Raw genomic sequence first — 27761 nt, forward strand, 5'->3', positions numbered from 1 at the left:
GTGCGTGAAGCACGACTTGTACGGGCAACGCACGGTCCTCACGTGCAGCTGAGACGTTTGTTTATCCAAGTCTAACGACTTCTTGTTAAGGTAACAGAATCATACACGTGGCTGTACAGTTGCAAGAAGAGCAAACAGAAATTCGTCACAAGCATCCAACTGACATTGATATATATCAGATGTGGGATTAGAAGGTGACCCATTGATAATATGGATGCAGGACTAGAGACAGAACTATATACAGAAGCATTCACGGCCATATGCATCTCAAACGGAAGTCATCTGTTATTCCGTGATGGGACTTTCTACCAAGCATGGTTCGTATGTTCATTACTGTCAAATGCAGTAGCTTCATTTTCTATCTTCTGGAACTTTATGCATTTACGAAAATATTGCAGTGCTTAATATGACTAATCTCTCTCTCTCTCTCTCTCTCTCTATATATATATAATTATATAGATTTCAAACAAACTACAGTTAAACTGCAATCACAAAATTACGAGAGCTCACCTAAATTCATTAGTCATATTAAGCACTGCAATATATTCGTAAATATATATAAAGTCCAAAGATGAGCTGTATAATTTACTCAACCGGTTACACGCATGTGATTTTCAAGAGTACTAATACTACTTATGTGTGTTGCAATAGAAGCCCAATTATATTATGCCCAAAACATGTATAGTCAATCATTAAGTAACGATATTTACCCATCGCAAATAAGAAAGAGAGAAAGTGCTTGTCACAAAAATATACTTTGTTTGAATAATGAACGATGCATATGAAAAAATTCCTCGGAACCGTTTCTCAACTACTGAACCATAGTTTCTAAAAGGTAATGGAATATATGTAATATAGGGGAGATAAGAATAAGGAGTGAGTAAGTGAGTCGGGTTTACGCTGCTTTTAACAGTATTCCAATTATGGCAGGGCGTGTCAGCTTAATGTGTGAGGAAAGCTCCAAGTGATGCAGGTCTCAGATGTTTACCACTTCGGTGAAATAAGAATAAGGAAAGTCATTGTAGATATATGATTGTTTATAGAATAATGTATCAAACGGCAAATGCTTTTAACCTGCATATAATTCCCTACCACTGATATAGTACGCTGTACTCAATGTACATACCTAAGGAATTATAGAAATGATCTAGTCTACCAGTTGTCAGACTTTCATTCTGTGAGGTCCTCAGTGGCTGAGTGGGTTAGATGGCTGACTTTGTGTGCTCTGACTTTGTGACGGGACTCCACCCCCCAAAAGTACTAGAATCTGTCCTACTAAAAAAGTGTTATCCCAAACATAACATTGTTTAGATGAAATTGGTTAACCTCAGAGTGTCTGTGTGTTGTTTGACTTGATCATACAGCCCCTGGGAAATGTCTGTAAGACTGTGCCAGGTCATCTGATGCGAGGGGGCACCGGTGGCCCAGTCGTCTTAGGCGCCGCAATTTGCTGTGCAGAGTTGCGTCCCTTGGGCACGCCAGAATCCTATGACTGTGGGATCGAAACCCGGTTCGCCCCGATTATGTTTCTAGGTTTGACAGCACCATACCGTGCTCGTGGGTTTCACCGAAGTGGTAAACGTCTGAGACCTGCATCACCTCAGGCTTTCCTCCCACATTAAGCTGACACACTGTGATATAACTGGAATACTGTTAAAAACGGGGTTAAACCCAACTCACTCACTCATCTGATGCGAATCCTCTTCCTCCCTCATCACACGACGTGTGTGCATCAAATGGTGTCAGGAACCAGGCTATGATCCCAGAGAGGATTCAAGGAAGAATCAGTCTCAAATGTTGATTCCAGAATACAGTCAACAAGTATACAATGTACACAATGTTTGTCCTGAAAGTTGACCGAGGATTGGGAGGCTTCAGTTAGGAACGTAAAATCATAAATGTTCACCTGTATTCGATGGCTGTGGGGGTTTTCAAAATCAGCAGGAACGATTTCCCGTTGATTGTGGGTCATCAAATCCTGATTCCATTATTTACAGGCAGGAGTGATATAAGTGGAATATTGCTGACTGGAGTTACAGCTGAAGTGTACCGTGTACCTATTGTTGTCTTGGCAGAATGACTGACTGCAGCTTGTAAATAATTAAGTCCATGTCTGACAAACCCGTGATTGATATTTTGAGTTACATCCCACATCCTCAGGAACAAAGATCAACCATGCCTGACCATCCAATCCATGTTGCCTCCACAAGCAAAGGATGCTGGGGATCAGCTCTAACCCAGCATCCTCACGAGGAACTTGGCTCCATCAGAGTCTGGTGGACATTATAAGCCCAGAGTCTACTTGCACAAAGCGATCTTAGCAGTACGACGATCTTAGCGCTACGACGATCTTAAGTCCATGTTAGAGTATGGGGGTTACGATTGTTGTTGGCCTTTTGCCTTGTTGAAGTGGGCCCTGGTCTACAGACTAAATAGATCCTAATCCACAATTTCTTGTTGGTTGATTGCAGATGTGGTAATAGGTAGAGGTCAATTGTCATATAGAGCAAATCCTCATCAGGAACAACATTAAGACATTTCAAAGATTAAAAAGAATTTAATGTTGTATTCCATCAAACAAAAACATTTGCAATACACATCAACAAACAGATGTAAAATATGGTAATTGTATGAAAATTGTGAACATCTGCACTTTCCATTACGAGTTGCTTGTATGATATTCACTCTACACTCAAAAACAGAACACATCATGGAATGAACATGAACACATGAACACATCGATCCTGACTCCCTATTCTCTCACAACCTTTCTACAACAAGAAAACTAGGTATTGCAAGCAACAACTGAAAATTAAAAAAACCCAGATTCTAATGAACTTAATCATGCTGATGTGGTAAATAGTGCAAGGGAAGAATTCTGGCAGTACGAACATGACAAGACCAAATTTTGAATCTCTCTATTTCAGTATTGGAATCATCCATATAAATACTCAATATGAATTGTTAAATTGTTAAACATATTTAGTCCATTTAAATCAATTTTCAACATTCTTGCACACATCAATTATTACATTTCAAAGAAATTTCTTTAAGACCTAGTTTTTGTGTAGGAACACGATATTCATAGCAATCATAACCATTTTTTACATCAATATCTTTTTTCTTCAATACAACTTGTGTATATATAACCATGTTCACCGTAATAAGTGCTCTTGGAGAAATTAGACAAATGGGGTCACGTATTGAAACCACACACAAGTTAAGTGAAGAAGCTTACCGGGGGGAGTTCAAATATCGATGAAACTACAACTGATAGTTGTTACATACCCCTCCTGCACTGCTGCTTAATGTAAACGTCTGTCGTTTACACAAGTCAACATGGAGTGTTTTGTACATTTTGGTACCAGAAGGGGGCGCTAAAAAGATTTGGTCTAAAACTTGATCAGGGTCCCTTACTAGAGCAGGGCGCTTAATATGGCAAATACGGTAGAGTTTTTACTTCCTGTCCAGTACTTACTATCAAGAGAAAGATTTCATAGTGCTATTCGTTATTAATTTCCATAATTTATACTACTACTGTGTTATTCTTATTGTAGTATAGTCGACAATATCAATGATTAAACTGCCTCAGTTTTCAAACCGATATAATAAGATTTAAATGAACACATCTACTCCATTTAATGTGAATATTAATTATTCTGACCGAGGTTCAGATTAAGATGGGACTTCAAGCATCAATATGTTCTCACAAAATATTCTTTCCTTCATTGCCATCTACAAGAACAGAAAATATTAGTGTCTGTGCTTTCATCATAGCAAAGCAAGCATTGGAGTAGTGCGTCTCTATCACACTGCAGATATATCTATTATACTGATAAAAATAATATGTAAAAGCTATTTGTATGGAAAAGCAGATTAAAACTTAATGAAAAACAGGTTTTATGCATTGTAAATGAAGGCTAAAATCATAGACTAAAAGACTGCATTATAACAATACTACAGATATCACATTCATTCATTGATGATAAAATTCCTTCATGTAACCAGCAATGTCTCCGATCTGTTGCAATCCATACACCCCCAGGGCATGTGGTACGATGAAAAACGTCAGACACACCATTAACTGTAGATTTCCTTTTACTAAATGGAACTGTTGCAATTCCACTGACTAAGGCCACAACAAAACAGTTAATGTTTGTCGAAGGAAGGAGAGAGATGACGACTAAGTTCGGAAACGTAATAAGTACAAACAACCATTCTCCTTCAGCCGACGTTTGTGAGTCTTACTGATTTCCCAAGATCATATTCAACATATCAACCACGAACATGCCTTAGGTCAAAATATGTTAATTAATGGATTTTCATCCCTGCCTGTCTCAGTACCATACACCTCACATTACATCAATATATTGCTCCCAGGTACTTACAAACAGAAGAAAATCTCTGTGTTGCTTTCTTCATCCCTTGATGAAACAGATGAAAACATACCATGTACATAGCACAACTAATCAATAATGCTTCATGTACACAGGACAGTCAACCAACTTGTTGGAAAAAATTAAAATAAAAAGCCTCCTGACAATTTTTTTCAAATTTGGATAAAAATCTAATAATTATTTCATTATGATCTTAAGATTTCACTAAATTTAGTTCCCCAGGGAGGTAATGGTGTGTGGCCTTTCATACAAGATCAATGTTCTCAATATAAAAAAACATTCCTTTTGCTCACCACAGCAGCCTTATTTGACCCTTGCCCTGATTACAACAATGGCAGTATGATGAATTGTGAAGAAAACCAAACTACATTCAGCCTTCTTGTAGCTGCCACAGTAAAGGAATGTGTCAATCTCTCAGTCATATCCTGGCTTATCGGAACATATGCAGACATGTTCACTCCTACTACTTCTTTATAGTTCCTGCTGATTTTGAAAACCCCCACAGCCATCGAATACAGGTGAAAACATTTAGGATTTTACGTTCCTAACTGATGAAATAATATTACTTCCAAATTAGAATGAAATACAGTAGATGTGTGCTAAAACGCATACAAAATTTTATAAAAAAAAATTCAAACTGGTATCAGTTTTACCATGGGCTCCGGCATCTTTGAACCATGTGTGCGCGACGGAAATAAACCTGTTGCATTAGGGGTAATAAAAATCAAAGCTGTGACCTTGGTCTGTTGATTTCAACTGAGGCTATGCTGTAAAACTACATGTTAAATCATCACGGCGATTCATTCATTCGTTCATTGTAACATGTATGAGGTCGACATCGCCCGCTCGCACACTGGTAGGAAAGGCTACTGACAAATAAAACTACGGACAGATTCTTAGTGAAACTGGTATGGCAAGTTAGGAGCAAACAGGTCTGCATATGACTCATAAATACTGATGCTGCAATCTGATTGGCTGGAATGGACAGGCTAGCATTGAGATTGGCTCTTCTGGTTCCATCAGATGTCTTTCCTCCATGGCTGTTCAAAGTTGACAACCAGTCCTTCTTCCGAATCAGGGTTGGAATCTAAAACAGGCAGAAAATAATTACTTGGACAAGAAGATTTGAAAAACTAATGAGTTTATCCTCATCAATTACGCCTAAATAGGTACTGTGACATTTGTAAAATTTAGACATTTATTGACTGTCTTAGCATTACCATGAGAGCGGCAAATGAAGTGTTGCCATAGTAACCTGTATTACCTATGACATCCAAGTTGACAGCAGCAAGTCTCTGCATGACATCATCCAACTCCTGTTCTGTTTCTGTGGAAAAGTCCTCTCCGGCAACGGCTCCACAGTTTTTGCAGTTCCGGATAAACCTGGAAAGTTTGTAAAAATGCCTTAATATGCAATACTTCTGAAGAGGGGGTTGAAGCAGAGAATATGTCTAAACTGGTGACACATCATGGCACACGAGTTTCCAACTTCAGATTGTGGAACTGTTCATCACCAAAAACTGGCTTCCACAGGAGATGCAATGAAATTGCATCACAATGCCTGGCAGATCAAAGAAATGACATCACTAATCTAAATGCCTATGAAGCTGGCCTGATGTACTTTTTACATCTAAGACACTTTATTGCTGTTTACAAAGTGTAAAAGTTTGAAAAATGATTTTGGATGTTATACAGAATCTCACTCTTGTCTCTTGATATGAAATATATCAACACTCGTCGATAATAAGTTAAAACACATCGATAAGCTTTTAAATTTTTTATTGACTCGTGTTGATATTTTTGTATCAAAAGACCCTCAGGTTAGATTTTCTTTATATCTCGGACCGCCTCCGTAGTCTAGTAGTAGAGCGTCTCCCGGAGAGCAGAGATCTGGGGTTCAATCCCTGTGTGCGTCATACTAAAAGACATTAAAATGGGGTACTTGTTGTTACCCTGCCTGGTGCTCGGCATTAAGGGGCTAAAACAAGGACTGGTCGGTTCAGAGTCAGTATACTGTGTCTGAGTGGGGTATTTATGTTAAACCGTGGCATGGTATCTCAGTTGTCTAGCACTATAAAATCAGCATCAGTCCGGACTTGTACAAGCAGCCACACACACACACATGTGCATGCACATCGCTACATAAGTGCAATGATCTTGAATGCAACATTAAAACAATTTCACCTCACCCCACCTTTATATCTTGACATCATGTCAGTTTGAATGCAACACTTAAAAGGATGCTTGGCTGAGTAAATTCAACTCTCCTGGCTGTCCTATATATGTTATTCAAAAACATATTATCTGCTGCTCACTTTAATGATCAAGATGATTTTTGTTTGTTTGTTGTTTTACGCCTCACTCAGCAATAATCCAGCTATGTGACGGCGGTATGTAAATATCGAGGCTGGACCAGACAATCTAGTGATTGACATCAAGAGCATCAATCCACGCAATTGGGATACGATGACATGCTTCAACCAAGTCAGTGAGCCTGATCGCCTCTTACGACAAGCAAAGTCGCCTTTTACAGCAAGCATGGGTTGCTGAAGACGTATTCTAACCAGGATCTTGACGGATAAATGATGTACACATTTCACTGAAAAAGACCCCTGGAGTTTCTGGGCAAGAATATGGGCCCCAGTAACCTATGCTGGTTGTCAGAGGTGACTTAATAGATCGGGTGGTCAGACTCTGTGACTTGGTTGATGCATGTCATTGTATCTCAGTTGCATGGATTGACGTCGTTGATGTCAATCACTGGATGGTCTGGTCCAGACTCTGTGATTTATAGATCACTGTCATATAGCTGTAATATTGCTGTGTGCGGCAATAAGACAACAAACAAACACTATATATATACACTATACATTAAGAATGTCAACATTTCACACAATGTGCGACTGACACTGAAAAACAGCAGCAGACTGTGGAACCTAGTCCTACATTAAATTACATTCCAAAAGATAAGGGTTGTTGTGAAACATTGTGCATCTGGTTTATTTCCTGCTGCAATGTGTTGTGATGATCTCCAATAAGCAATGAGCACCCATTGACAATTTTGACAATTAGTTTTTGGAAACACAAAAAAATCTGAAAGAGTGAGTTGGGTTTAACGCTGCTTTAAACAATATTCCAGTTATATCGCGGCGTGGCAGCGTAATGCAGGTCTCAGACGTTAACCACTTCGGTGAAACCCACAAACATGGGTATGGTGCTGACAAACCTAGAAACATAATCGGGGTCAACCGGGATTCGAACCCACAATCATAGGTTTCTGGCATGCCCAAGGGATGCAACTCTGCACAGCGAATCGTGGCACCTTAGATGACTGGGCCACCCTTCTCTTTAGGAAGAGCAAAAGCCCTTGAATACAGGATGTTGATGCATCACGCTGGTCTCTGAACTCTGAGATTCAAGGCAGAACAGATCCCAAGTGACCAGTGAAGTTCCGGGGTAGAATAGGTCTTCAGCAACCCATGCTTGCCATCAAAGGCGACTAACGGGATTGGGTGGTCAGGGTTGCTGACTTGGTTGATGCATGTCATCATATCCCAATAGCGTCGATCACTGCTCATGATGTCAATCACTGGTACGTCATATAGATGGAATATTGCTGAGTGTGGTGTTAAATAACAAACAAACAGATCCCAAGCAGAGGGTGACAACTGTTAAATATGAACCACAATTTGATACCAACACTCTGGATTGACTGCTGACTTAATGATTATGTCCTCAACTGTGGCTTGTTGTGTTTACATGTTGCCGTCACATCACATGATACTGTTGACTAGTGTGCTATACATGCTGCAATGTTAATCCTGCCCCCCCCTCCCACCAAATCAGCATGACACGGCTGCACCCACCTTCCCCAGTGTTCGTCCATCAGGAGGGTGTGAGGGTTCCCGATGACGATCAACAATGCCTTTGGTCTTGTCACAGTCACATTAAATCTCTGAAAAAAAAAAAAAAAAAAAAAATAGTATTTAACATAATTAAATCACTGGAAAGATGGCAATGTCGGGTACGAGAAAACCTGTGACCCTCCTTCAGTCACCATGTGACAACAAAACACACACTATGTAATCTACACCTGCTCAGTGGGCCTCCCTTCTGAGCTGAAGGCTCTTCTGACACTCCATACAGGCTAAGTAACATGATATCAGAACAGACTGGTCAAATGCAAGCCTTTCAGTGTGATTTACACATACATTTGTACTACAACTGTGACAGTGAGGCGCATGACAATATATACTCTTCAAAAAAAGAAACTTGACACTGACTTTCAAAATGTAATATAATGCGATTGTTTAAAAATAGGACACAGAAACCATAATTGAAACACTGTTTTAAGATCAATGTACACAATGTTCAAAACATTAATCGTGTTACCTAGACAGACACACGTACACGATACAGTTAATGTCACAGGGGTACAGAAAATGTCAGTATCGGTTGTGCCCACCACGTGCATCAATCACCGCTTGACACCGACAACCCATAGATGCAATCAAGTTGTCAATAACACGCTGTTGGATGTGCTGCCATTTATGCTTAAGTGCATCAAGAAGCGCGGGAAGTGTTTGGGGCGGTGGATTCCTTCTGCGAACGCGTCGATCCAACTCGTCCCACAGATGCTCAATCGGGGACAAATCTGGTGACCGTGGTGTAAGAAGTCCTGACAAACACATGCAAAATGCGGTCGAGCGTTGTCCTGCTGGAACTGTCCGCCATGAACGTTGACGTGAGGAAGAACGTAAGGCTGTAGGATCAAGTCTCTGTAACGCAAACCTGTCAATGCACATGCACGAGAGGCGTCCTACCACCGTGATGAATTCCGGCCCTTACCATGACACTCCCGCCGCAAAATGGGACAACCTGCTGCACACAGTTGGGGGCGTAACATTCACCCCGACGTCTGTAGACACGTGCACGCCCATCAGCACGTGTGAGTAGGAAACGGGACTCGTCAGTAAACAGTACATTTCTCCATCTTGCACGTGCCCATCTAACCCTCTGTTGGCATTAAAGCAGACGGTCCGTCAGATGACGTGGGGTCAATACATGACGTCGAACAGGTCTTCGTTCAAAAAGTCCAGCCTCCCTCAGTCTGTTGCGTACCGTTTGATCTGATATTCTGCGTACCCCAGGGATGTGTGTGGTTGTAGACGTGGCTGTGGTATTGTGGTCTCGCAGGTGTCGCAGACGGATGTATCGATCTTGTGCTTGGGTTGTCACCCTTTGTCTGTCGTCAACTCTGTTGGTGTTGTTGTATCGGGTCCACAGTGCGGAAATTGTCTGTCTGGATACGCCAAAGTGCCTGGCCACTTCTTGCTGAGTTGCTCCAGCTTGTAATCTCCCAATGGCGTTGTTCCATTGAGCTGCATTCAGCCGCCTCTACTGCCGTTATAAGGACTGTATGAACAGCCGTTGATGTGGATTTTTATACCCATTCAGCAGGGGGGCCTGCATGCCTAAATGCAGGATCCTGTGCTGCACCTTTTTTACAGGCGGTTGCGTTTGGATGAAGCTGTAAAACACTATGTTTATGTGCTTTGCATGTGTTTTCGCGAATTATAGACACATCTTCTTTCTGTTTGACTTATTTGGTTCTCATTTAATGTAATTATTTTAGATATTTGGCAAAAAGTGGTTTTACATCTATGTCAAGTTTCTTTTTTTGAAGAGTATATATTTATACATGAAAGTGACCATATCGCCAGCTCTTCGTCGGGCTTCGATACAATCAATGTAAACCAGGATAACTTGGCAAATGGAAATAGTTTTCCACGTTTGAGGATATTTGCTCAATGGAAGTTAACCATTCTATGACATGTTTATCTAAATGTTTTGACTTGTCAAAAATGAAACTGATGAAAACCATATGCAATATCTTGAATGGACTGTGTTGGAGGTGACGAATCGTCACATGGCGCTGGCCTGAGGCAGAGGTTCTATGTTGGAACAAGGAACTCAGGGCAGGAGGGTCGTTTCACCGTTGGACATGGGCACTGGGATGTCCTCCTACCTTTGGATTCTTGAGAAAGCCAAGGTTGAACTTGACATCTTGTGAGAGGTATTTGGGATTGCTGCGGACGGTGGAGACGATGATGATGAGTCGCTCGGCTCCCTGGAACTCCTCCACCGACCCCACCTTCAGCTTCTGGGTGTCCACCCGGTGCTTCTGGAGCTGCTGACGTATCTTCTGGACCTGACAACAGGAATGGAGACATCATGAGAATCTTTGGGTTCTGCCTCTAACATCAGCAGATTCAAGTGATGTCTCCTACTCAAACCATGTTATGGTTGATACATAATTTCTCAATAATATTGCATGATGACCCATAGTTGTGTCAGTTTTACTTGTTAAAAAATGGCCAGTCCCATTTTACAGATTTTGAAGGAACTTAAAAGGGAAAAAGTGTTGTTATGCGATTTTAATTGGACCATGCATAGACTCATTAGCCAGCCAAATTATATCTACATAATTCCAGCCTAGTTCGGCAAGGGTGGAAACTGGACTTTTATAGTCAGTTAACTCCCTTGCCTCGGGAAGATGCATATGGTGGGATACTTATCATTAGGTCATCATAAATTAATTGCTAGATTATCATCCACTTTTTTTTTAAAAAGTGGGGATGCTTTATATTTTTTATTTTCTATTAAAGTGGTCAAGTTGAAGACTGGACATCTTGGTAGGAATAATAGATGACTGAAATAACAAAGATAATAAATAAACGTTGATTTCAACAGTAGCAGTCAGATGTATCTGTGTCATTTTCGTTTTCCCTGCCCCAATTTGTACTTGTGCATTAATAAATTTATCCTCAATTGACGTTAACCAGTCAAGTTCCCCACAATCAAACTTGTTGAAGATTTCCATGAGTCATAGACTCTGGCAAAGGACAGGGATACCAGTCTTAATGGTCTGCACACCCTCTCGTATTTTCAAAAGAGCGAGCACCATCTTGACAGCCAACAGCAAGCAGACAATAGGCATGTTCGCACTGAGCGTCAGTTGTAGACCAGTTTACAGCATGTCGTAAACATGAAATGGCTGTTTGACAGCGGCGGTCGTTTCAATACTCTAAACGTTCTAAACACTCGAGCAAATACAATTAATTTGTCGGGGGAGGGTTTAGTCGTGAGTTTGGCGGGGATGATAATCTAGCAATTAAATTATTATGGCCTTAGGGTAAACTTTTGTTTAAACAGTAACTTTATAGTAAACTTAAAAATGGTTCAAGTATATCTACCATGTACACACATCTACATGAAGGTTTAAGTCAGTGTATATTTATTTACCCATGATAAACAACCATTCACAAAAAACAGTCACGTGTCACAAATCTTTCTTCCCACCTGCTTCCTGTAAGGGGAGATAATCCCTATCTCCTCCCCCTTGATCTGTTTTCCTCTGATCCTGGTGCTGAGGATCTGTTTGACGTAGTTGATGACCGTCACAGCTTCCTCCGGGTTGAAGAATGACGGACTGCGTTCCTCCCGCATGTCCTCGCCCATCACGGCGTGGAATATGACAGGGTAGTTGGCGATTGGTAGCTCTTCCCAATCACACATCAGATCCCTGATCTCGGGCGCGTGCACCCGCAGCTCGCTGTCATAGAACATCTCATTGGGCATCTGCAGGATAGCCTTGTGAGACCTGTAGTTGTTGAGCAGTTTCGTTAGGACCCGTTTGTCGTATGCATCTTCTGGCGTCCTGGCATCCTCTCGTCTGGCGTAGATTGGGTGTTGTGTCATGTAGCGTTCAAGCAAGGACATATCTAAAGAAAGTACACATCCCTATCAAATGTTGAGTGGTATATAAGTCAACACATCTAAAGAACAAAAAAGGTCTTGTTATTTATTGTGTTAATAATTTGGCTGGTAGAGATATGAGATTGAGTTATTATGCAGGATTAAATATTGCCAAGAAATATCGTGCTCAATACCTTGTAGTGTGTTAAAACAAAATAGAAAGGAGACTAAAACAACGATAAGAAATTTTTAGATGATTTTCTCTTTTGATCAAACCACTGATCGATAGCTGTTGTTGATGTGAGGCGACACCACAAAAAGTTCTCATGGATGAGTGAGTGTTTGTGTTAAGGACAACCAAAAAAACCACTATCACTATCCCCCGCCATGGGGCACAATAGAATTTTTAAATGTTTATTCATATAGTAGAGAACATAAACTATACAAAAGAGTCCAATAAAGCCTTAAGAAAAGTTAGGCACTAGGGCTGCTTTATGTCATTAGAAAAAAATGATTAAATGTGAAATTAATACACAAAAGGCCCCTTCTCTGGGAAAAATGTACTTTGTAAATTAACATGGATCAAGGGCTGTAACTGTATGCTCAAAATCTTAAAACACGTAGCAAGGGAAGTAATTTACAGGACCAATTTTCGAACAGTCTTGAAAAGTATCTCATAGATAAGCGTGCAAAGTTTCTTCTTGTAACTTCAGTAGTTTCTTCTGAGAAAACTTGTCACCATTGCACACAATATGCGCAAAGTCGAAAAACACGGGGAAGGGCCCTAACTCTGTCAAAAATTAATTGAGAACATCAATTTTCAAACTCATTTGAGATCATGACCAGTAACACAGGTGTACAAAATTTCATTTCTCTACCTCAAATAGTTTTTGAGAACACTTGTCAATGAACACTTGTTAATGTTATAGGCCCTGTTCCACAAAGTGATGTTTGCGCTAAGTTAATGTTATAGGCCTTGTTCCACAAAGTGATGTTTGCGCTAAGTTAATGTCATAGGCCCTGTTACACAAAGTGATGTTTGCGCTAAGTTAATGTCATAGGCCCTGTTACACAAAGTGATGTTTGCGCTAAGTTAATGTTGTAGGCCCTATTCCACAAAGTGATGTTTGCGCTAAGTTAATGTTGTAGGCCCTATTCCACAAAGTGATGTTTGCGCTAAGTTAATGTTATAGGCCCTGTTCCACAAAGTGATGTTTGCGCTAAGTTAATGTTATAGGCCCTGTTCCACAAAGTCATGTTTGCGCTAAGTTAATGTTATAGGCCCTATTCCACAAAGTCATGTTTGCGCTAAGTTAATGTTATAGGCCCTGTTCCACAAAGTGATGTTTGCGCTAAGTTAGTGTTATGGGCCCTGTTACACAAAGTGATGTTTGCGCTAAGTTAGTGTTATGGGCCCTGTTACACAAAGTGATGTTCGCGCTAAGTTAATGTTATAGGCCCTATTCCACAAAGTGATGTTTGCGCTAAGTTAGTGTTATGGGCCATGTTACACAAAGCGATGTTCACCATAAAATCATGACACAATATAGTGTAGCCACAAAGGTTTTATGTTTTTATTATTGTGTTCTGATTATTTTGTGGTACGATTACAAACTTGTGAACTGGCAATTCCGGCCATTGACTGGTTACCCCAGGGTGTGACCTCACCTAGACCATACTGCATGGCAAATGGCGACCTCAGAATTGGTCCCAGCTGTTTGGGATCTCCTGCCAGCACCAGCTGACCTCCGTTCCTGACAAGGGGGTTACAGTCAAGGATCCCGGCAATGGCGATGACACACTCAGGCTCCACGGCATAACCGGCCTCGTCGATGAAGACATGGGTGAAGTGGTCCGCAGGGAAATTGGCCGACGACAGTCTGGTGGGAATAGACAAGACATGGAGGATGACAGGACATCAATCGGAACATGTACTATTCCACATTGGCTAAAGGACCACACGTTTGAGTAAAGACCACACAATTGACTAAAGACATCTATTTTTGTCCTTATAAATTTTCTTACTCAACAATTACATGTATAATTTGAGGGATACACAATAAAAGGCAGGTTGACGAGAGAGGGACTGGTCATATGGCAAGAAAAAAGATGTTCCAAAGTTTATAAACGACACAATTTGATGTTAATTTTTCCCCCCCCCGTGAGACTGTATTCCAGAAATGACATAAACACTGCCTGGGTACTTTATCGGCATATCAAAGTGACTGCATAGGACTGGACCAGTCTGGTTACATTGTATGTAACAACAGCAGTCAGCCATTACACACTTATGCATGTTCAGTGTACTGACACTGATCAATATGTCAGGTACTTTCGGATTGTTATCTTGTTCTTCAGTTTAGATTATAGTTCCTTTATAGTGCTCAGTTAATATAAATGTATACTTGTGGATTGTAAATGCCACTGGCTTTCAGTAGTTACCATGTGCTCATGGTGTAGAGCTGTTTGTACTTTCATTAAGTAACATACCCCTCGACAACAAGCAATGAAAGTATAAGAATAGCATGTAGTATATATGGCAAAAAGATTATCAGCATGTAACTCTATTATGTTCATTTCTTTTTCCCAAAACTATTCCAGGGCCGGACGTACTTAACGCTAAGATGATCGTAACTCCCATACTTTAACATAGACACATGACAGTCGTAGTGCTATGATCGGTTTGTGGAATGGGGCGCAGGCCTTGGAAACTCAAACTTAAATTCCATGACTTTTCAGGATATCCCTGACCCATAGGAACCCTGACCCAGAGGAACCCTGACGCGTAGGAACCCTGACCCGTAGGAACCCTGACCCATAGGAACCCTGACCCAGAGGATCCCTGACCCAGAGGATCCCTGACCCAGAGGAACCCTGACCCAGAGGAACCCTGATCCATAGGAACCCTGACCCAGAGGAACCCTGACCAATAGGAACCCTGACCAGTAGGAACCCTGACTTAGTAGGAACCCTGACCGGTAGGAACCCTGACCGGTAGGAACCCTGACCCATAGGAACCCTGACCCGTAGAAACCCTGACCCATATGAACCCTGACCCGTAGGAACCCTGAGGCATAGGAATCCTGACCCGTAAGAACCCTGACCCATAGGAACCCTGACCCGTAGGAACCCTGACAGTGCTGGGTGAGGGGACTGACCTGCGGGCAGTGACCAGCGTGGACACAACGATCCTGTATGAACCCCCGAACCCTGAACCCATAGGAACCCTGACAGTGCTGGGTGAGGCGACTGACCTGCGGGCAGTGACCAGCGTGGACACAATGATCCTGTATGAACCCCGAACCCTGAACCCTGAACCATAGGAACCCTGACAGTGCTGGGTGAGGGGACTGACCTGCCGGCAGTGACCAGCGTGGACACAACGATCCTGTATGAACCCCGAACCCTGAACCCTGAACCATAGGAACCCTGACAGTGCTGGGTGAGGGGACTGACCTGCCGGCAGTGACCAGCGTGGACACAATGATCCTGTATGAACCCCGAACCCTGAACCCTGAACCATAGGAACCCTGACAGTGCTGGGTGAGGGGACTGACCTGCAGGCAGTGACCAGCGTGGACACAACGATCCTGTATGAACCCCCGAACCCTGAACCCATAGGAACCCTGACAGTGCTGGGTGAGGGGACTGACCTGCCGGCAGTGACCAGCGTGGACACAATGATCCTGTATGAACCCCGAACCCTGAACCCTGAACCATAGGAACCCTGACAGTGCTGGGTGAGGGGACTGACCTGCCGGCAGTGACCAGCGTGGACACAATGATCCTGCAGGACATGAGATCCTCCTTCTTGGGGTAGTAGTAGTGTCCAGTCTGGCGGTCGTAGTTGCACACATCCTGCCGGGACAACACAACAGTGACAAATCATCCCATCCACAACACACAGCCAGCAGAATCCTTTGATAGGCATTACTTTGACAGACAGATGACAAAGCAGACACAATTGATGGATAACAAAGGCTTGCTTGACAACGGTAAAAGGATCTATACTGAAGCGTTGCCTTTACAGTAAATAAAGAAGTTGTTATCCATAAATTGTGTCTTTGACACAGCTAGCCTTCCAATAGCAACATACAGGAGCACAACCACAAGTTAAATATGTGTCACTTGTCATGAATTTCCATTGAAATTTTATTGCTCTGCATATGTTTCAGTTGAATTCAACATTCAAATTTTTACTAATGTATATGTTTGAGGTGATTGGATAAGAGATTTAGTAATTGATAAAAAAGTCATTTATTACAAAGAGATACTGTGATTGTGACTGACTAGAAGCTATGGTTACCATACCTTGTGCCTTCAATTAACAAGCATATGCACTAATATTGAGATTCCTTGCTTGTGGGTTTCACCGAGATGGTAAACGTCTGGGACCTGCATCACTGAGGGCTTTCTTCCCACATTAAGCTGACACGCCGTGATGTAACTGGAATACTGTTCAAAGCGGCGCTAAATCCAACTCACTCAGTCATTAACACAGGGATTCACATAATTGCACTTACCAAGATAGAAAACAGCTAGAGTGTCACAGTTCAGGCAAAATGCGAGACATGATAACAGCAAGTACTTACATGAGGCCCGTGAAAATCCAGGTTAGAATAGGTCTTCAGCAACCCATGCTTGCCGTAAAAGATGACTAAGCTTGTCATAAGAGGTGACTAGCAGGATTGGGTGATCAGGCTCGCTGACTTGGTTGATGCATGTCATCGTATCCCAATTGTGTGGATCAATGCTCATGATGCCAATCACTGGATTGTCTGGTCCAGACTCGATTATTTACAAACCGCCGTAATATAGCTGGAATATTGCTGAGTGCAGCGTTAAACAACAAACAAACAAACTTACATGAACATGCTTCTACTCACCCTGATTTTCTCCGGGATCGTGACCCAGGCACGGTTGGTTGCATTAACTCGGAGTATTTCCGACTTGGACACATGATCTAAGAGGCGCTCGGTGATGAGGTCGGCGGCACTATTGGAGGGGGCACACGCCAGGATGTGGGATGATGTGATGTGTTTCCATATCTGTCACAGAACACAACATTTTATACTGACAATCACATGTTATATCAATCTTTACATGCTGTATGCACCAATAACTTCAGTGTTCACCAGCTCTAACATGTCTTCAGGCACTTCAGTAGGTCTTAGTGTCCACATAAAGGAAATAAAGACTTGGTAGGTGACCTTTTGACTGAATGATAATACACTAGAGCCACGCTTCAGACTCGTAGCTGAAGTTGCACACTGTTCCGTAAGTTATTGACAACTTCTCAACGTAAGTTCAAATAATTTTGTGTAAGTTAATCAAATATTTTGTGAATTGTGATGTAAAAAATATCTTTGACATGCATAATCAGTCACAAGCACTACATTAGGTTTTGTTTGTTTGTTTGTTTGTTGTTTAATGCTGCACTCAGCAATATTCTCGCTATATGACAGCGGTGTGTAAATAATCGAGTCTGAACCAGGCAATCCAGTGATTGACATCATGAACATTGATCCACACAATAGGGATCGATGACATGCATCAACCAAGTCAGCGAGCCTGACCACCCGATCCTGTTAGTCGCATCTTATGACAAGCAAGTCGCCTTTTACGGCAAGACCAATTCTACCCCGGATCTTCACGGGTCCATGACATGAGGAACAATAGATGCCAACAACCAGTGTCATTAATAAAGTTGTAACTGACCCATCTGAATGCATATCTTCTGTCATCATATCTAGAGACAGGCCTACACTATAACGATATAGAATATTTTAATGTGAAGTTTAAACAATATAAAACTTTTCCATTGGACGAGAGCTCGGTTACATGACAGCGAAATTGATGTTCATAGTATTTTGCACGAGACTGTGTTCTTGAAATGACGTAAACACTGACGGACTACTTCCACATTCTAAGGGGAACCCCTGGGAATTCCATGTACGAATACATACAGGAGCGTTGTTTTTGATCATTTAGACCCTTTAACCTTGAACTTAGCGATTTAGCATACATTGAGAAATATCAGAGTTTGAACTGATCAATGATGACCAACACATGTAACCGTCACAAGTTCATTAACAACCAAGAAATCTCTCCTGTCAAGGTTATCGTGTCGGCCATTTTGATGTCTTTTACTTGATGTAAATGTATTCCGAAATGCTGACATTCTGACTGACTTACTGAGGTAGTTCCTGACACACCTTTCTCATCAAATGATGACATTATTTGAATACATTTGTTGTAAACAAACTACAAACAGATGTTACTGTCTAGCAAGAATACATACGCTCACGTCACAACTCTTTTTTGAGGAATTATTTTATTCCACGATACGGCAATCAGTATAAACATAAGTCACCCCAGAAACTGAATAAAATTGTGGATAGATCTAGACCTACATCCCTCGAGGTAAAAATAGTGATATAAACATTTATAAGAACTGACTTTCACTTTGTGTGGGGACATTGGAGTGTAAACCTTCATAGAGTCAGGGCCAAACTGTGTGAACGTCGGAGTCTGTTTAAATATGAATCAAAGGTTTCAAACCTGTGTCAGTAGACTTAAATTGGTGAGTGTCAAGCACATCACAGTGAGTGCTTATGTTTTTATGTTGCTTTTAGCAATATTCCGTCAATATCACGGCGGGGGACACCAGAAATGGGTTTCACATATTGCACCCATGTGGGGTATCGAACCCGGGTCTTCGGGGGGACAAGGGAACGCTTTTACCACTAGGCTCCCCCACCGCCCCCATGCTCAACATAGGACCTAACCAAATGTTTTTCATGTTTCAAGGACTACTTATATTTCAGCATTGCCACATAAACAGAGCGTGGACATGTTGACTTGCCTGTTTCATTGCCTCCACAATGGTGAATGTTTTGCCTGTCCCCGGGGGTCCAAACACCAGGTAGGGGGCAGGTCGGGATGACCCCGCCACGATGTGCTTCACTGCCATCTGCTGCTGCAGGTTGAGGGACGGGTTATGGGCAAAGAACCTGCGTTACCATGGTAACAACACTTTAGACAACTCAACCATTGTTAACATATGCATGATGTTGGATTGATTGAAACAAATTAGTGAATGAAGTAGACATGCTATTTCTGTGTTGAATCAAGGGCATGGGTAGCCAAATCATCTAGGGTGCTGCATATGCTATACAGAGTTGCGTCCCTTAGGTATGCCAGAAACCTATGATAGTGGGTCTGAGTCCCAGCCCTGAATGTTTCTTGCTTTGTCAACAACATGTTCATTCTCATGGGTCTCATCAAAGAGGTAAGGGACCTGCATTACTTCGGGCTTTCCTCCTCGTCATGATATAAATAGAATAGGGCTCAAAACATTGTTCCAACAAACTCGCTCACTTGTGTCAACTCACTGCATCATGAAGCAGGTTCTAGTACTAATCATATTCACTGACGGTGAGATAGTTGTGTAATGTCATAATCACAGCCAAGTGTATTACATATTCTGACTCAAAGAATGATTGTAAAGTATATAGTGTGTGCCGCAATCCAATTGGTTGAAAAACACTCATGAACGGAATTTGAAACCCAGAAATCTTTTTCACCAATCACAGCCAACCATAGTGAATGTGATAGGTAACAAATTTCTCATTTGTGCAAAGCATGATAAATACCAGATTCAATTTTATTCACACTTAAAGATCCCCTCCCCTCCCCTTCCCTTCATTTGATTTGTGGATCATTCTGGAAATATTCAGGGATGAGAATGGATATTTTCCGTTTCAGCTGAAATGTGGTCCATAATTTGGGATGGGGGGGGAGGGGGGGGGGAGGGGGTTTATAGGGGGTTCATCAGAATTTAAAAAAATTGTGTTCACTAAAATTTGCCATCCGCAGAAGATTCTCATCCCTGGTATTGCCATTCTCACAACAGAAAGATCTCTAGTGGGAATCAGTATTGGATGACTAACCAGTCAATCAGTCATAGCCCCAATAAACTAAAGAACTTTACAATCATTATATTATCATATTATAATTATACATTTATATACCCCAGGTATCCAGGTACTCGTATCTGCTCAAATGCGGTTTTATTTGTTCCCCGACCAGGGATTACAGTTATCATTCTCAACTCCCTGGGGAGTATACAACCCGAGCTGCCTAGAGGCTCTTGAATGTTTTTATATCTTACAACTGCACGTCTATCATCTCAAAAAACATTTTGGTTTCCGGAGGCGTGTTGTGATGCACTCACTTGAAGTCTTTGTCCAGGGGCCGCATCAAGCCCAGACTTCCGATGAGGTCGGACTTGGGGAAGAGCAGGTTGTCCAGACTTAGCTCCTCCGCCAACTCACAGGCTCGGTGCTGCAGACGCAGGGGCAGCCGGTTGAACACAAACCGCACGCTGAACTTCATGTTGGGAACAAAGAATTTCATCAAACTGCAAGGAAAAGGAAAACTCATCATGTTCCACACAGTCTTATGAATTAAACTGTGGGTTCATTCATTCATTCACTTGTGTATTCATTGATTAATTTGTTGGCTGGGGATTGGAGGGGTTTAGATAACTGACCCTCTTCTCCGTGTTTTGTTTATCTGTATATAGTGGCCAATACAAACCAACATATTCCATCTGTGATGTCTGATGTCACATCTGACAATTATTATCATTCATTATTAGTATTTATCAATCTCAATTTGGACCCATTGAACAATTGATGATATAAGCTAGTACTACAATTGGCAACTTCAGCCACTAATCCATACCTATGGTCTAGTCAAATTCTGTTTAGTCAAGTCCGCTCAGCTAAATTTGGGTCATGTTGTAAAATCTACAATAAATGACACCAAGAGATAATTTCTAGCTGGTAGAATCAGATATTTTTTGCACCTACATGTATCTGTACATACGATCTTGGTTACACGTACCTGTCACTGAATCCCAGTGCGACCTCGTTCTGCAACACTTCATGGACATACCCCTGGTACTCATGGTCTCCGGCCACGCCCTCACTGTCCAGTATCCGCACGTACAGACAGTCCCCCTTCAGGACGGATGGGCGGTTCTCGGCTAGACCCGGCACCTGGCCACGAAACAAGTGTGTCAGCCATATACAAACAAGCACAACATCTTTGAGAAAGTCAGCCATATACAAACAAGCACAACATCTTTGAAAAAGTCACCCATATACAAACAAGCACAACATCTTGAGAATGTTCGCCATTCATAAACCTATAATTGATATAGACCATTGTTTTGGACGGTACTTGTTATTAAGTAATAACCTCTTGGGAGGTTTTACTTTTTCCTGGTAAGACCTGGCATGAGGTTTTACTTTTTCCTGGTAAGACCTTATCCTTGGTATGGGGTTTTACTTTTTCCTGGTAAGACTTGGTATGAGGTTTTACTTTTTCCTGGTAAGACCTGGCATGAGGTTTTACTTTTTCCTGGTAAGACCTGGCATGAGGTTTTACTTTTCCTAGTAAGACCTTATCCTGGGTATGGGGTTTTACTTTTTCCTGGTAAGACTTGGCATGAGGTTTTACTTTTTCCTGGTAAGACCTTATCCTTGGTATGAGGTTTTACTTTTTCCTGGTAAGACTTGGTATGAGGTTTTACTTTTTCCTGGTAAGACCTGGCATGAGGTTTTACTTTTTCCTGGTAAGACCTGGCATGAGGTTTTACTTTTCCTAGTAAGACCTTATCCTGGGTATGGGGTTTTACTTTTTCCTGGTAAGACTTGGCATGAGGTTTTACTTTTTCCTGGTAAGACTTGGCATGAGGTTTTACTTTTTCCTGGTAAGACTTGGCATGAGGTTTTACTTTTTCCTGGTAAGACCTGGCATGAGGTTTTACTTTTTCCTGGTAAGACCTTATCCTGGGTATGGGGTTTTACTTTTTCCTGGTAAGACCTGGCATGAGGTTTTACTTTTTCCTGGTAAGACTTGGCATGAGGTTTTACTTTTACCTGGTAAGACCTGATGAGTTTTGGGTATACGACTTGGTGTTTCAAACGTTTAGTGTTCTAAAATTGAAGAGTAGAATTTAAACGTTTTGATTATGGTTGATGGGAATCGAACCTGCAACCTCACACATTGTGTTACATTTTGTAACCCATGGTTTTCCACTCAATCTCATTAAAATCAGATCTTAGTTCTCGCTATCGCTAAAGACCCGTGAATATTCCGGGATAGAATAGGTCTTCAGCAACCCATGCTTGCCGTAAATGGTGACTATGCTTGTCGTAAAAGGTGACTAACAGGATCGGGTGGTCAGGCTTGCTGACTTGGTTGATGCATGTCATCGAGTCCCAATGGCGTGGATCGATGCTCATGATATCAATCACTGGATTGTCTGGTCCAGACTCGATTATTTACAGACCGCCGTCATATAGCTGGAATATTGCTGAGTGCGGCGTTAAACAACAAACCAACCAATGCTATCGCTAAACAAAGATCTGAGGACATCCCATTACAGGTCACGTTAGAACGACCTTTCATCTGACCAATCAAAGCGTCGCTTACCAGATCATGAAAGTGACAGTCGGAATGTGTTTTCTAATCATGCAACCTCGAAAATGTTAACAGTGTATTCCGAACGACAGTTACGGCCCGAATCGCCTATCTCTCGCTTCCGTGGGATAAACATTTGAACGGAGGAGGCGTTGCACACTATGTGGGACGCCCTGCCATACAATCTCAACTATATACATAAGAACACGGATATAACGAACACGGATATAGCGAACAAACGGATACAACGAACTGTTAAAAAATCCCCGATTGCAGTCAGTGAAACGAGGCCAAAGTAAAATCACAGACTACACATCTCGTATGTAAATTGAAAAATGATGAATATGTTTAAATTTTGTACATGTATTTGATAACAATCTTCAGAAAATGTTATGAATTTAATGTTATTAAATGAATGTTGTAAATTGATATCAATTGAATCATCACTGCCAATACAATTCAATGCCGCAGTTACGTGTGTATTGTGTTTTGTCTTATCCAAGATGGCGGACATTTCCAAGCGAAAACGTGTATAACGAACTGATTTCTCTGGTCCCTAATAGTTAGTTATATCCGTGTTCTACTGTTTTAGACATTCAGGAATGTTCGTTTGTTCAGTTTTCAAAATTTTAATCGAGAACTGTGTATATATATTTTTCAAGCGTAGTCTGTAATGGAAGTCGCCAGGTTGAAACGAGTGCCGTAAAGCTCGAGAAAGCTGCTTTCTTATTGGCTGATGTCGACTTCTTGTTAGTCATTTCAGTGGTCGGTCACAATTCGCAAAAGGTAGTTCTGACGTGACCCGTAATGGGATGTCCTCAAATCTTTGTTGAGCGGCAGCGAGAACTTAGATCTGATTTTAATGAGATTGTTTTCCACTTAGCCATCGGGGAAGGTGATGAAAGGTTGTTCAATCTTACTCGTCACAACTTCAGTTTATGTTCATGCATGTTGTCTTTCTCTCACATGCTTTCATCGAATTCCTTTTATACCTCAACATACTGTATTGTTTCACTATAAGGTATCGCAATGTTTTCTTATTTTTTCTGGTATTTCTTGCTGTCGGATAAAACACTCATTTTGGTTAAAAATTAAAACCTCTAGCTTGGGAAATGCCATCAGGCTTTTTCCTCGATCACGGTTTCAACCAAAACTTCAGAGTCGTGTTTTATCCTTAAAATACAAACAAGCACAACATCTTTGACAGTGTGAATCATTAATGAAACAGTCAAGAGCAAATCTTAGTATGTCTGTCTGCACCTTTAGATCAGGAGAAATTGTGAGTGCTAGTTATTAACGCTATATCTCGACCATATCACTGAAGAAGCATAACCTAGTCTTATATGAGGCAGCCGATGTGCACACACTGATCCACAAAACGTCGATAGAATGACATGTCCATAAGACACTGTTAAAATTATGGACATTACAGTCTTTTCCCAAATATCTGGCAAAGGAACTTGAAACAATCTGTCAGGTTTTCCCCTTTTTTTTCACAGCAAGAGCCGGCACAGGGTTTTAAAGAATACACTACCTTGAGCAAGAGCAGGCGAGGGTTATTAGAATATTTGGTCATAGATGAGTCTGGGATGTCGTACTGTCGAATGTCCACCTCCATCTGAATCTCTTCAAAATACATCAGTGTTGTCAGTCGGCGGGCATACTCCGACATCATCATCGACTGATCCAGCATCGTCCTGACGGCAATGTTACAATGTTACAGAATTGCAATGGTCCTTTCGAAAAAGATTTCTTGAGCAGATTCAAATAAAATCAGACTCGAAAACACCCCAGTATAATATTTCTCATTTAATTACTTTTACAAAAATGTATAAATTCTTAACAAAAATTCTGACATATATTTCTTAAATATTCTAAGTTAAAGAATACCCAATTCTTTCAGTTTTCTATAATTAATCTGTCATGCCATGAAATATTAACTATAGTATTATGAAAAAATCAGGTGTTCTGTAACTTATTTTGAGTAGTAATTTTGTCTCAATAGTTAAACACCCCTGACTACAGTAGACTTAAGCCGTAAGCCTAGTGGTTAAAGCATTCGCTCATCATGCCGAAGACCTAGGTTTCATTCCCGACATGGGTACAATGTGTGAAGCCCATTTCTGGTGTCACCCGCCGTGAAATAGGCTTCACACAATGTACCCATGTTGGGAATGGAACCCGGGTCTTTGGCATGACAAGCGAACGCTTTAACCACTAGGCTACCCAACCGCCCCACGTCACAAGAAGAAGTGTGTATGTGCTGTTTGTTTCTGTGTACATACTTGAGGGTCGTCATCTCTATCACTTCGAATGTTTTCAGACCCTGTTTGTCCGTGAGGCCGTTGTTGATGATTCTTCTCAGACTGTCAGGAATTCGGTAGAGACCAAGTGGTATCTTAACCTCGAGACGGTCATTCCCCACCCTGGAAAACACACATACAATAATCGTCGTCAACCTTGGACAAGTTGACTTCTTAAAACTGTTTCAAACATTGGTTTACATTATGCCAACCCTATAAAAATGAAAGTGAGTATATTTTTCAGAAAGCACTGTGTTTCATTCCACCCAATACAAAATAAATGTCCAAACTAAACTGGCAAGAAAAAACAAACTGGCATAACCAACATATTCAGATAATGTTTTGAATAAATTTTTTTTTAAAGATTTCAAGAGTCGTACTTATTCAGTTTTTTATCACCCATCAACTAGAATACTTCACGCCAAAAGTTTAAAACAGGTGTTCATTGATGAATCCATGTTATAAACATTTTTTGTATATTTACGTGAACTTTGCTTTTGTTCATTTTGACCTCCAACTCGGTCATGCCTATCAGTGCCTTGCTTTGGAGGACACACTCCATCAACTAAATAGTTAAAACAAGAGCCTAAATATCAGTTTCTTAATATTTGTGTGCAATCAGTCACTCGTTGACTTAGTTGAATTGTTGCTCACAATATCAATCACTGAATTGTCTGGTCCAGACTCTCACCATGCTCTATTATTTACAGGCTGATGTCATATGTTCCACAGCCGGAATACTGCTGAGTGCGACATTAAACAAAGAACTACATCTTATACCTGGGCAGTGGCAGGCCATCCACAACTTTAGAAACCCGAGCGTGCTTCCTTGTCTTCGGTCTCTTGTCCATCTTTGTTCCCTGTGTTGGTTTCATCTGCTCGATGATGTCATTCCGGCACTTGGCGTGGAGATACCGCACAATGTGGAACATCACATGACTGTCATGGCTCAAGCAGAACAGCAGCGCCAGGGGGGAGTGGAAGCTCCCGACATTACGAGCTTGTACCTTGATTTTTATGTGATATGATTCCCCTGCAACACAAAAGGAACAGGCAAATTACAGCCAGTTGTCAGTGTTCCCGCGGGCTTGTGAAACTGACAGTCCTGGTGGACTGGCAACTCTAAAAACTACCAGCCCCCCTTAATATTTGTCAGTCCCAACTTTCAACAAATAAAAAAATGTATGAAAAATACCTGGTTTTAATTTCTTCAATATCATGTTCAATGCAATGATGTCATCTCTGCTGTAACTTAGTTAGATCTACACGTCATTCACACAAAGTTCAGTCACAATTTTCTCTTTTTTTAAAGAATCTTTTGGTCACTACAAATATATATTTAACCTTGAAGCAAGGCAAAATGTTATTTCCTTGCACTAAAAATAAACAAGGGCAAATCCTGATGGTGACAGAAAAGCAGACTTTGTTCTAAAAAGATTCTAATATGAATATCGCCAATGTTTTGTTCAACCTTAAAGATTTTTCAAATTAAAGTTCCCCTATTTGCCGGTCAACAGGCAGTTTATTTACAGTGTTTAAAATTAAGGGGGTTCCTTGAGGTTTGTTCCTGGTGCTATAGTCATGATAGTATTTGAATTTAGGGCTCCCTAAATCTCTGACTTTGAGTCATGACAATAAGTCTCAAATACAAATATTTGTATCAGAATGCACAACATACATAATGTACATGGTCCATACTGCGTAAAAAAGTTGCATTATATCAGAAAAAAAACAAAAGTGACTCATGGTCTAAGATGCAACATCTCATTGTGGGTTATCTCCCTTAGCTGTGTCAGGACCAAGCTCCTTTCCAGCGAATGACACCTACGTAACACTTCTTGGTAACATCGCTGCCACCAGGCTATTACAAAAAGCTTGAAATTTGCCCTCTCACCCCAAATGTGGTAATGTTTATACCCTTGGGAATGCTATAGTGTATTTTGAAAAGGCTTACAACTGACCATATTTCACAGATGAATTTTCCTTTTTATTTGTTTAGATTGGTTTGAGATTACAGACGAACAGAATATCACCCAACTTCCCCCTTACATTCTTACTATACCAATTACATGATAGTTGAAATGAAATAAAAATTCAAATCAACACACAAAGAAAATATTTAGCTGGGGTAAGAGTTTTCGGCATCACCGTCATCACTTGTTTGTGAACATAATGGTCAGTCAATTGCAAGTTCAACTCCAAGCATGGTTGTGACCACCTATCACAGCGGGGAGCTTTGACTGGTTGCAGCGATAGTATAGAGAGCTCTGCGTATGTGACATCGCTGTGAGGAGCTTGTGTCAGTACCTGATCACCTATAGGAAGGGCGAGCACGGTTTCTCAAAGCTCATGGCCCCCGTTTCAGAACGGAGTTCTCCTATGTCTTAGGACCGACTGACCCATGTGCTGATGGTCCAAGATAATAATGGCTGTTTGTCTGCTATCAAGGTAAACATCTATTACCTGTGTCATTTTGATTTTTTTTTGAGTTAACACATGATAAAGCTGATATGTAATGATAATTATGACTGAGATACTGTTTATACTAAAGTGATGTAAAACCCAACTCAATCACCATGCTCACTGGAAATTTGCTCAAACAACATACCGCATTCGACGTAATAAGCGCCAAGGGCCCTCTCAAAATTAGAAATTGGGGGCTCTTATTACAAAATTATTTCGGTGAAAAAAAAAAGTTGAAAGATCGGAAATTTCGTGGTTTATTCTGACAGCCTGAAATGTTTATATACGACAGATATATTTTTCCAGAGTTTAATTGCCCATAATTAAGGGTGCATATAACACACAA

The 27761-nt window shown here is 41.1% G+C and overlaps 1 protein-coding gene and 1 long non-coding RNA gene across 2 annotated transcripts in view; one reads left to right on the top strand and one right to left on the bottom strand.

Annotated features, from left to right (window-relative positions):
- Positions 1–26144, top strand: LOC124125727. Its single transcript, XR_006859684.2, has 3 exons — positions 1–317; positions 24973–25179; positions 25663–26144. It is a non-coding gene; the product is annotated as an uncharacterized LOC124125727 (long non-coding RNA).
- LOC124125726 (putative helicase MOV-10) overlaps positions 2538–27761 on the bottom strand; it is a 28023-nt gene continuing 2799 nt past the window's right edge. Inside the window, exons 4-17 of the mRNA XM_048383154.1 lie at positions 25733–25985; positions 24935–25075; positions 24184–24346; positions 21066–21220; positions 20392–20577; positions 19021–19168; positions 17042–17203; positions 15910–16013; positions 13824–14035; positions 11760–12181; positions 10426–10608; positions 8264–8352; positions 5662–5780; positions 2538–5484 (exon numbers count right to left, since the gene is read on the bottom strand). Coding sequence (XP_048239111.1) covers positions 5417–5484; positions 5662–5780; positions 8264–8352; positions 10426–10608; positions 11760–12181; positions 13824–14035; positions 15910–16013; positions 17042–17203; positions 19021–19168; positions 20392–20577; positions 21066–21220; positions 24184–24346; positions 24935–25075; positions 25733–25985 — 2405 coding nt within the window. The 3' untranslated portion in view covers positions 2538–5416. The remainder of the gene's footprint in view (positions 5485–5661; positions 5781–8263; positions 8353–10425; positions 10609–11759; positions 12182–13823; positions 14036–15909; positions 16014–17041; positions 17204–19020; positions 19169–20391; positions 20578–21065; positions 21221–24183; positions 24347–24934; positions 25076–25732; positions 25986–27761) is intronic.

The sequence above is a fragment of the Haliotis rufescens genome, unplaced genomic scaffold, assembly GCF_023055435.1.
Source record: "Haliotis rufescens isolate VD_foot unplaced genomic scaffold, xgHalRufe1.0.p SCAF_45, whole genome shotgun sequence".
NCBI classification, from domain to species: domain Eukaryota; kingdom Metazoa; phylum Mollusca; class Gastropoda; order Lepetellida; family Haliotidae; genus Haliotis; species Haliotis rufescens.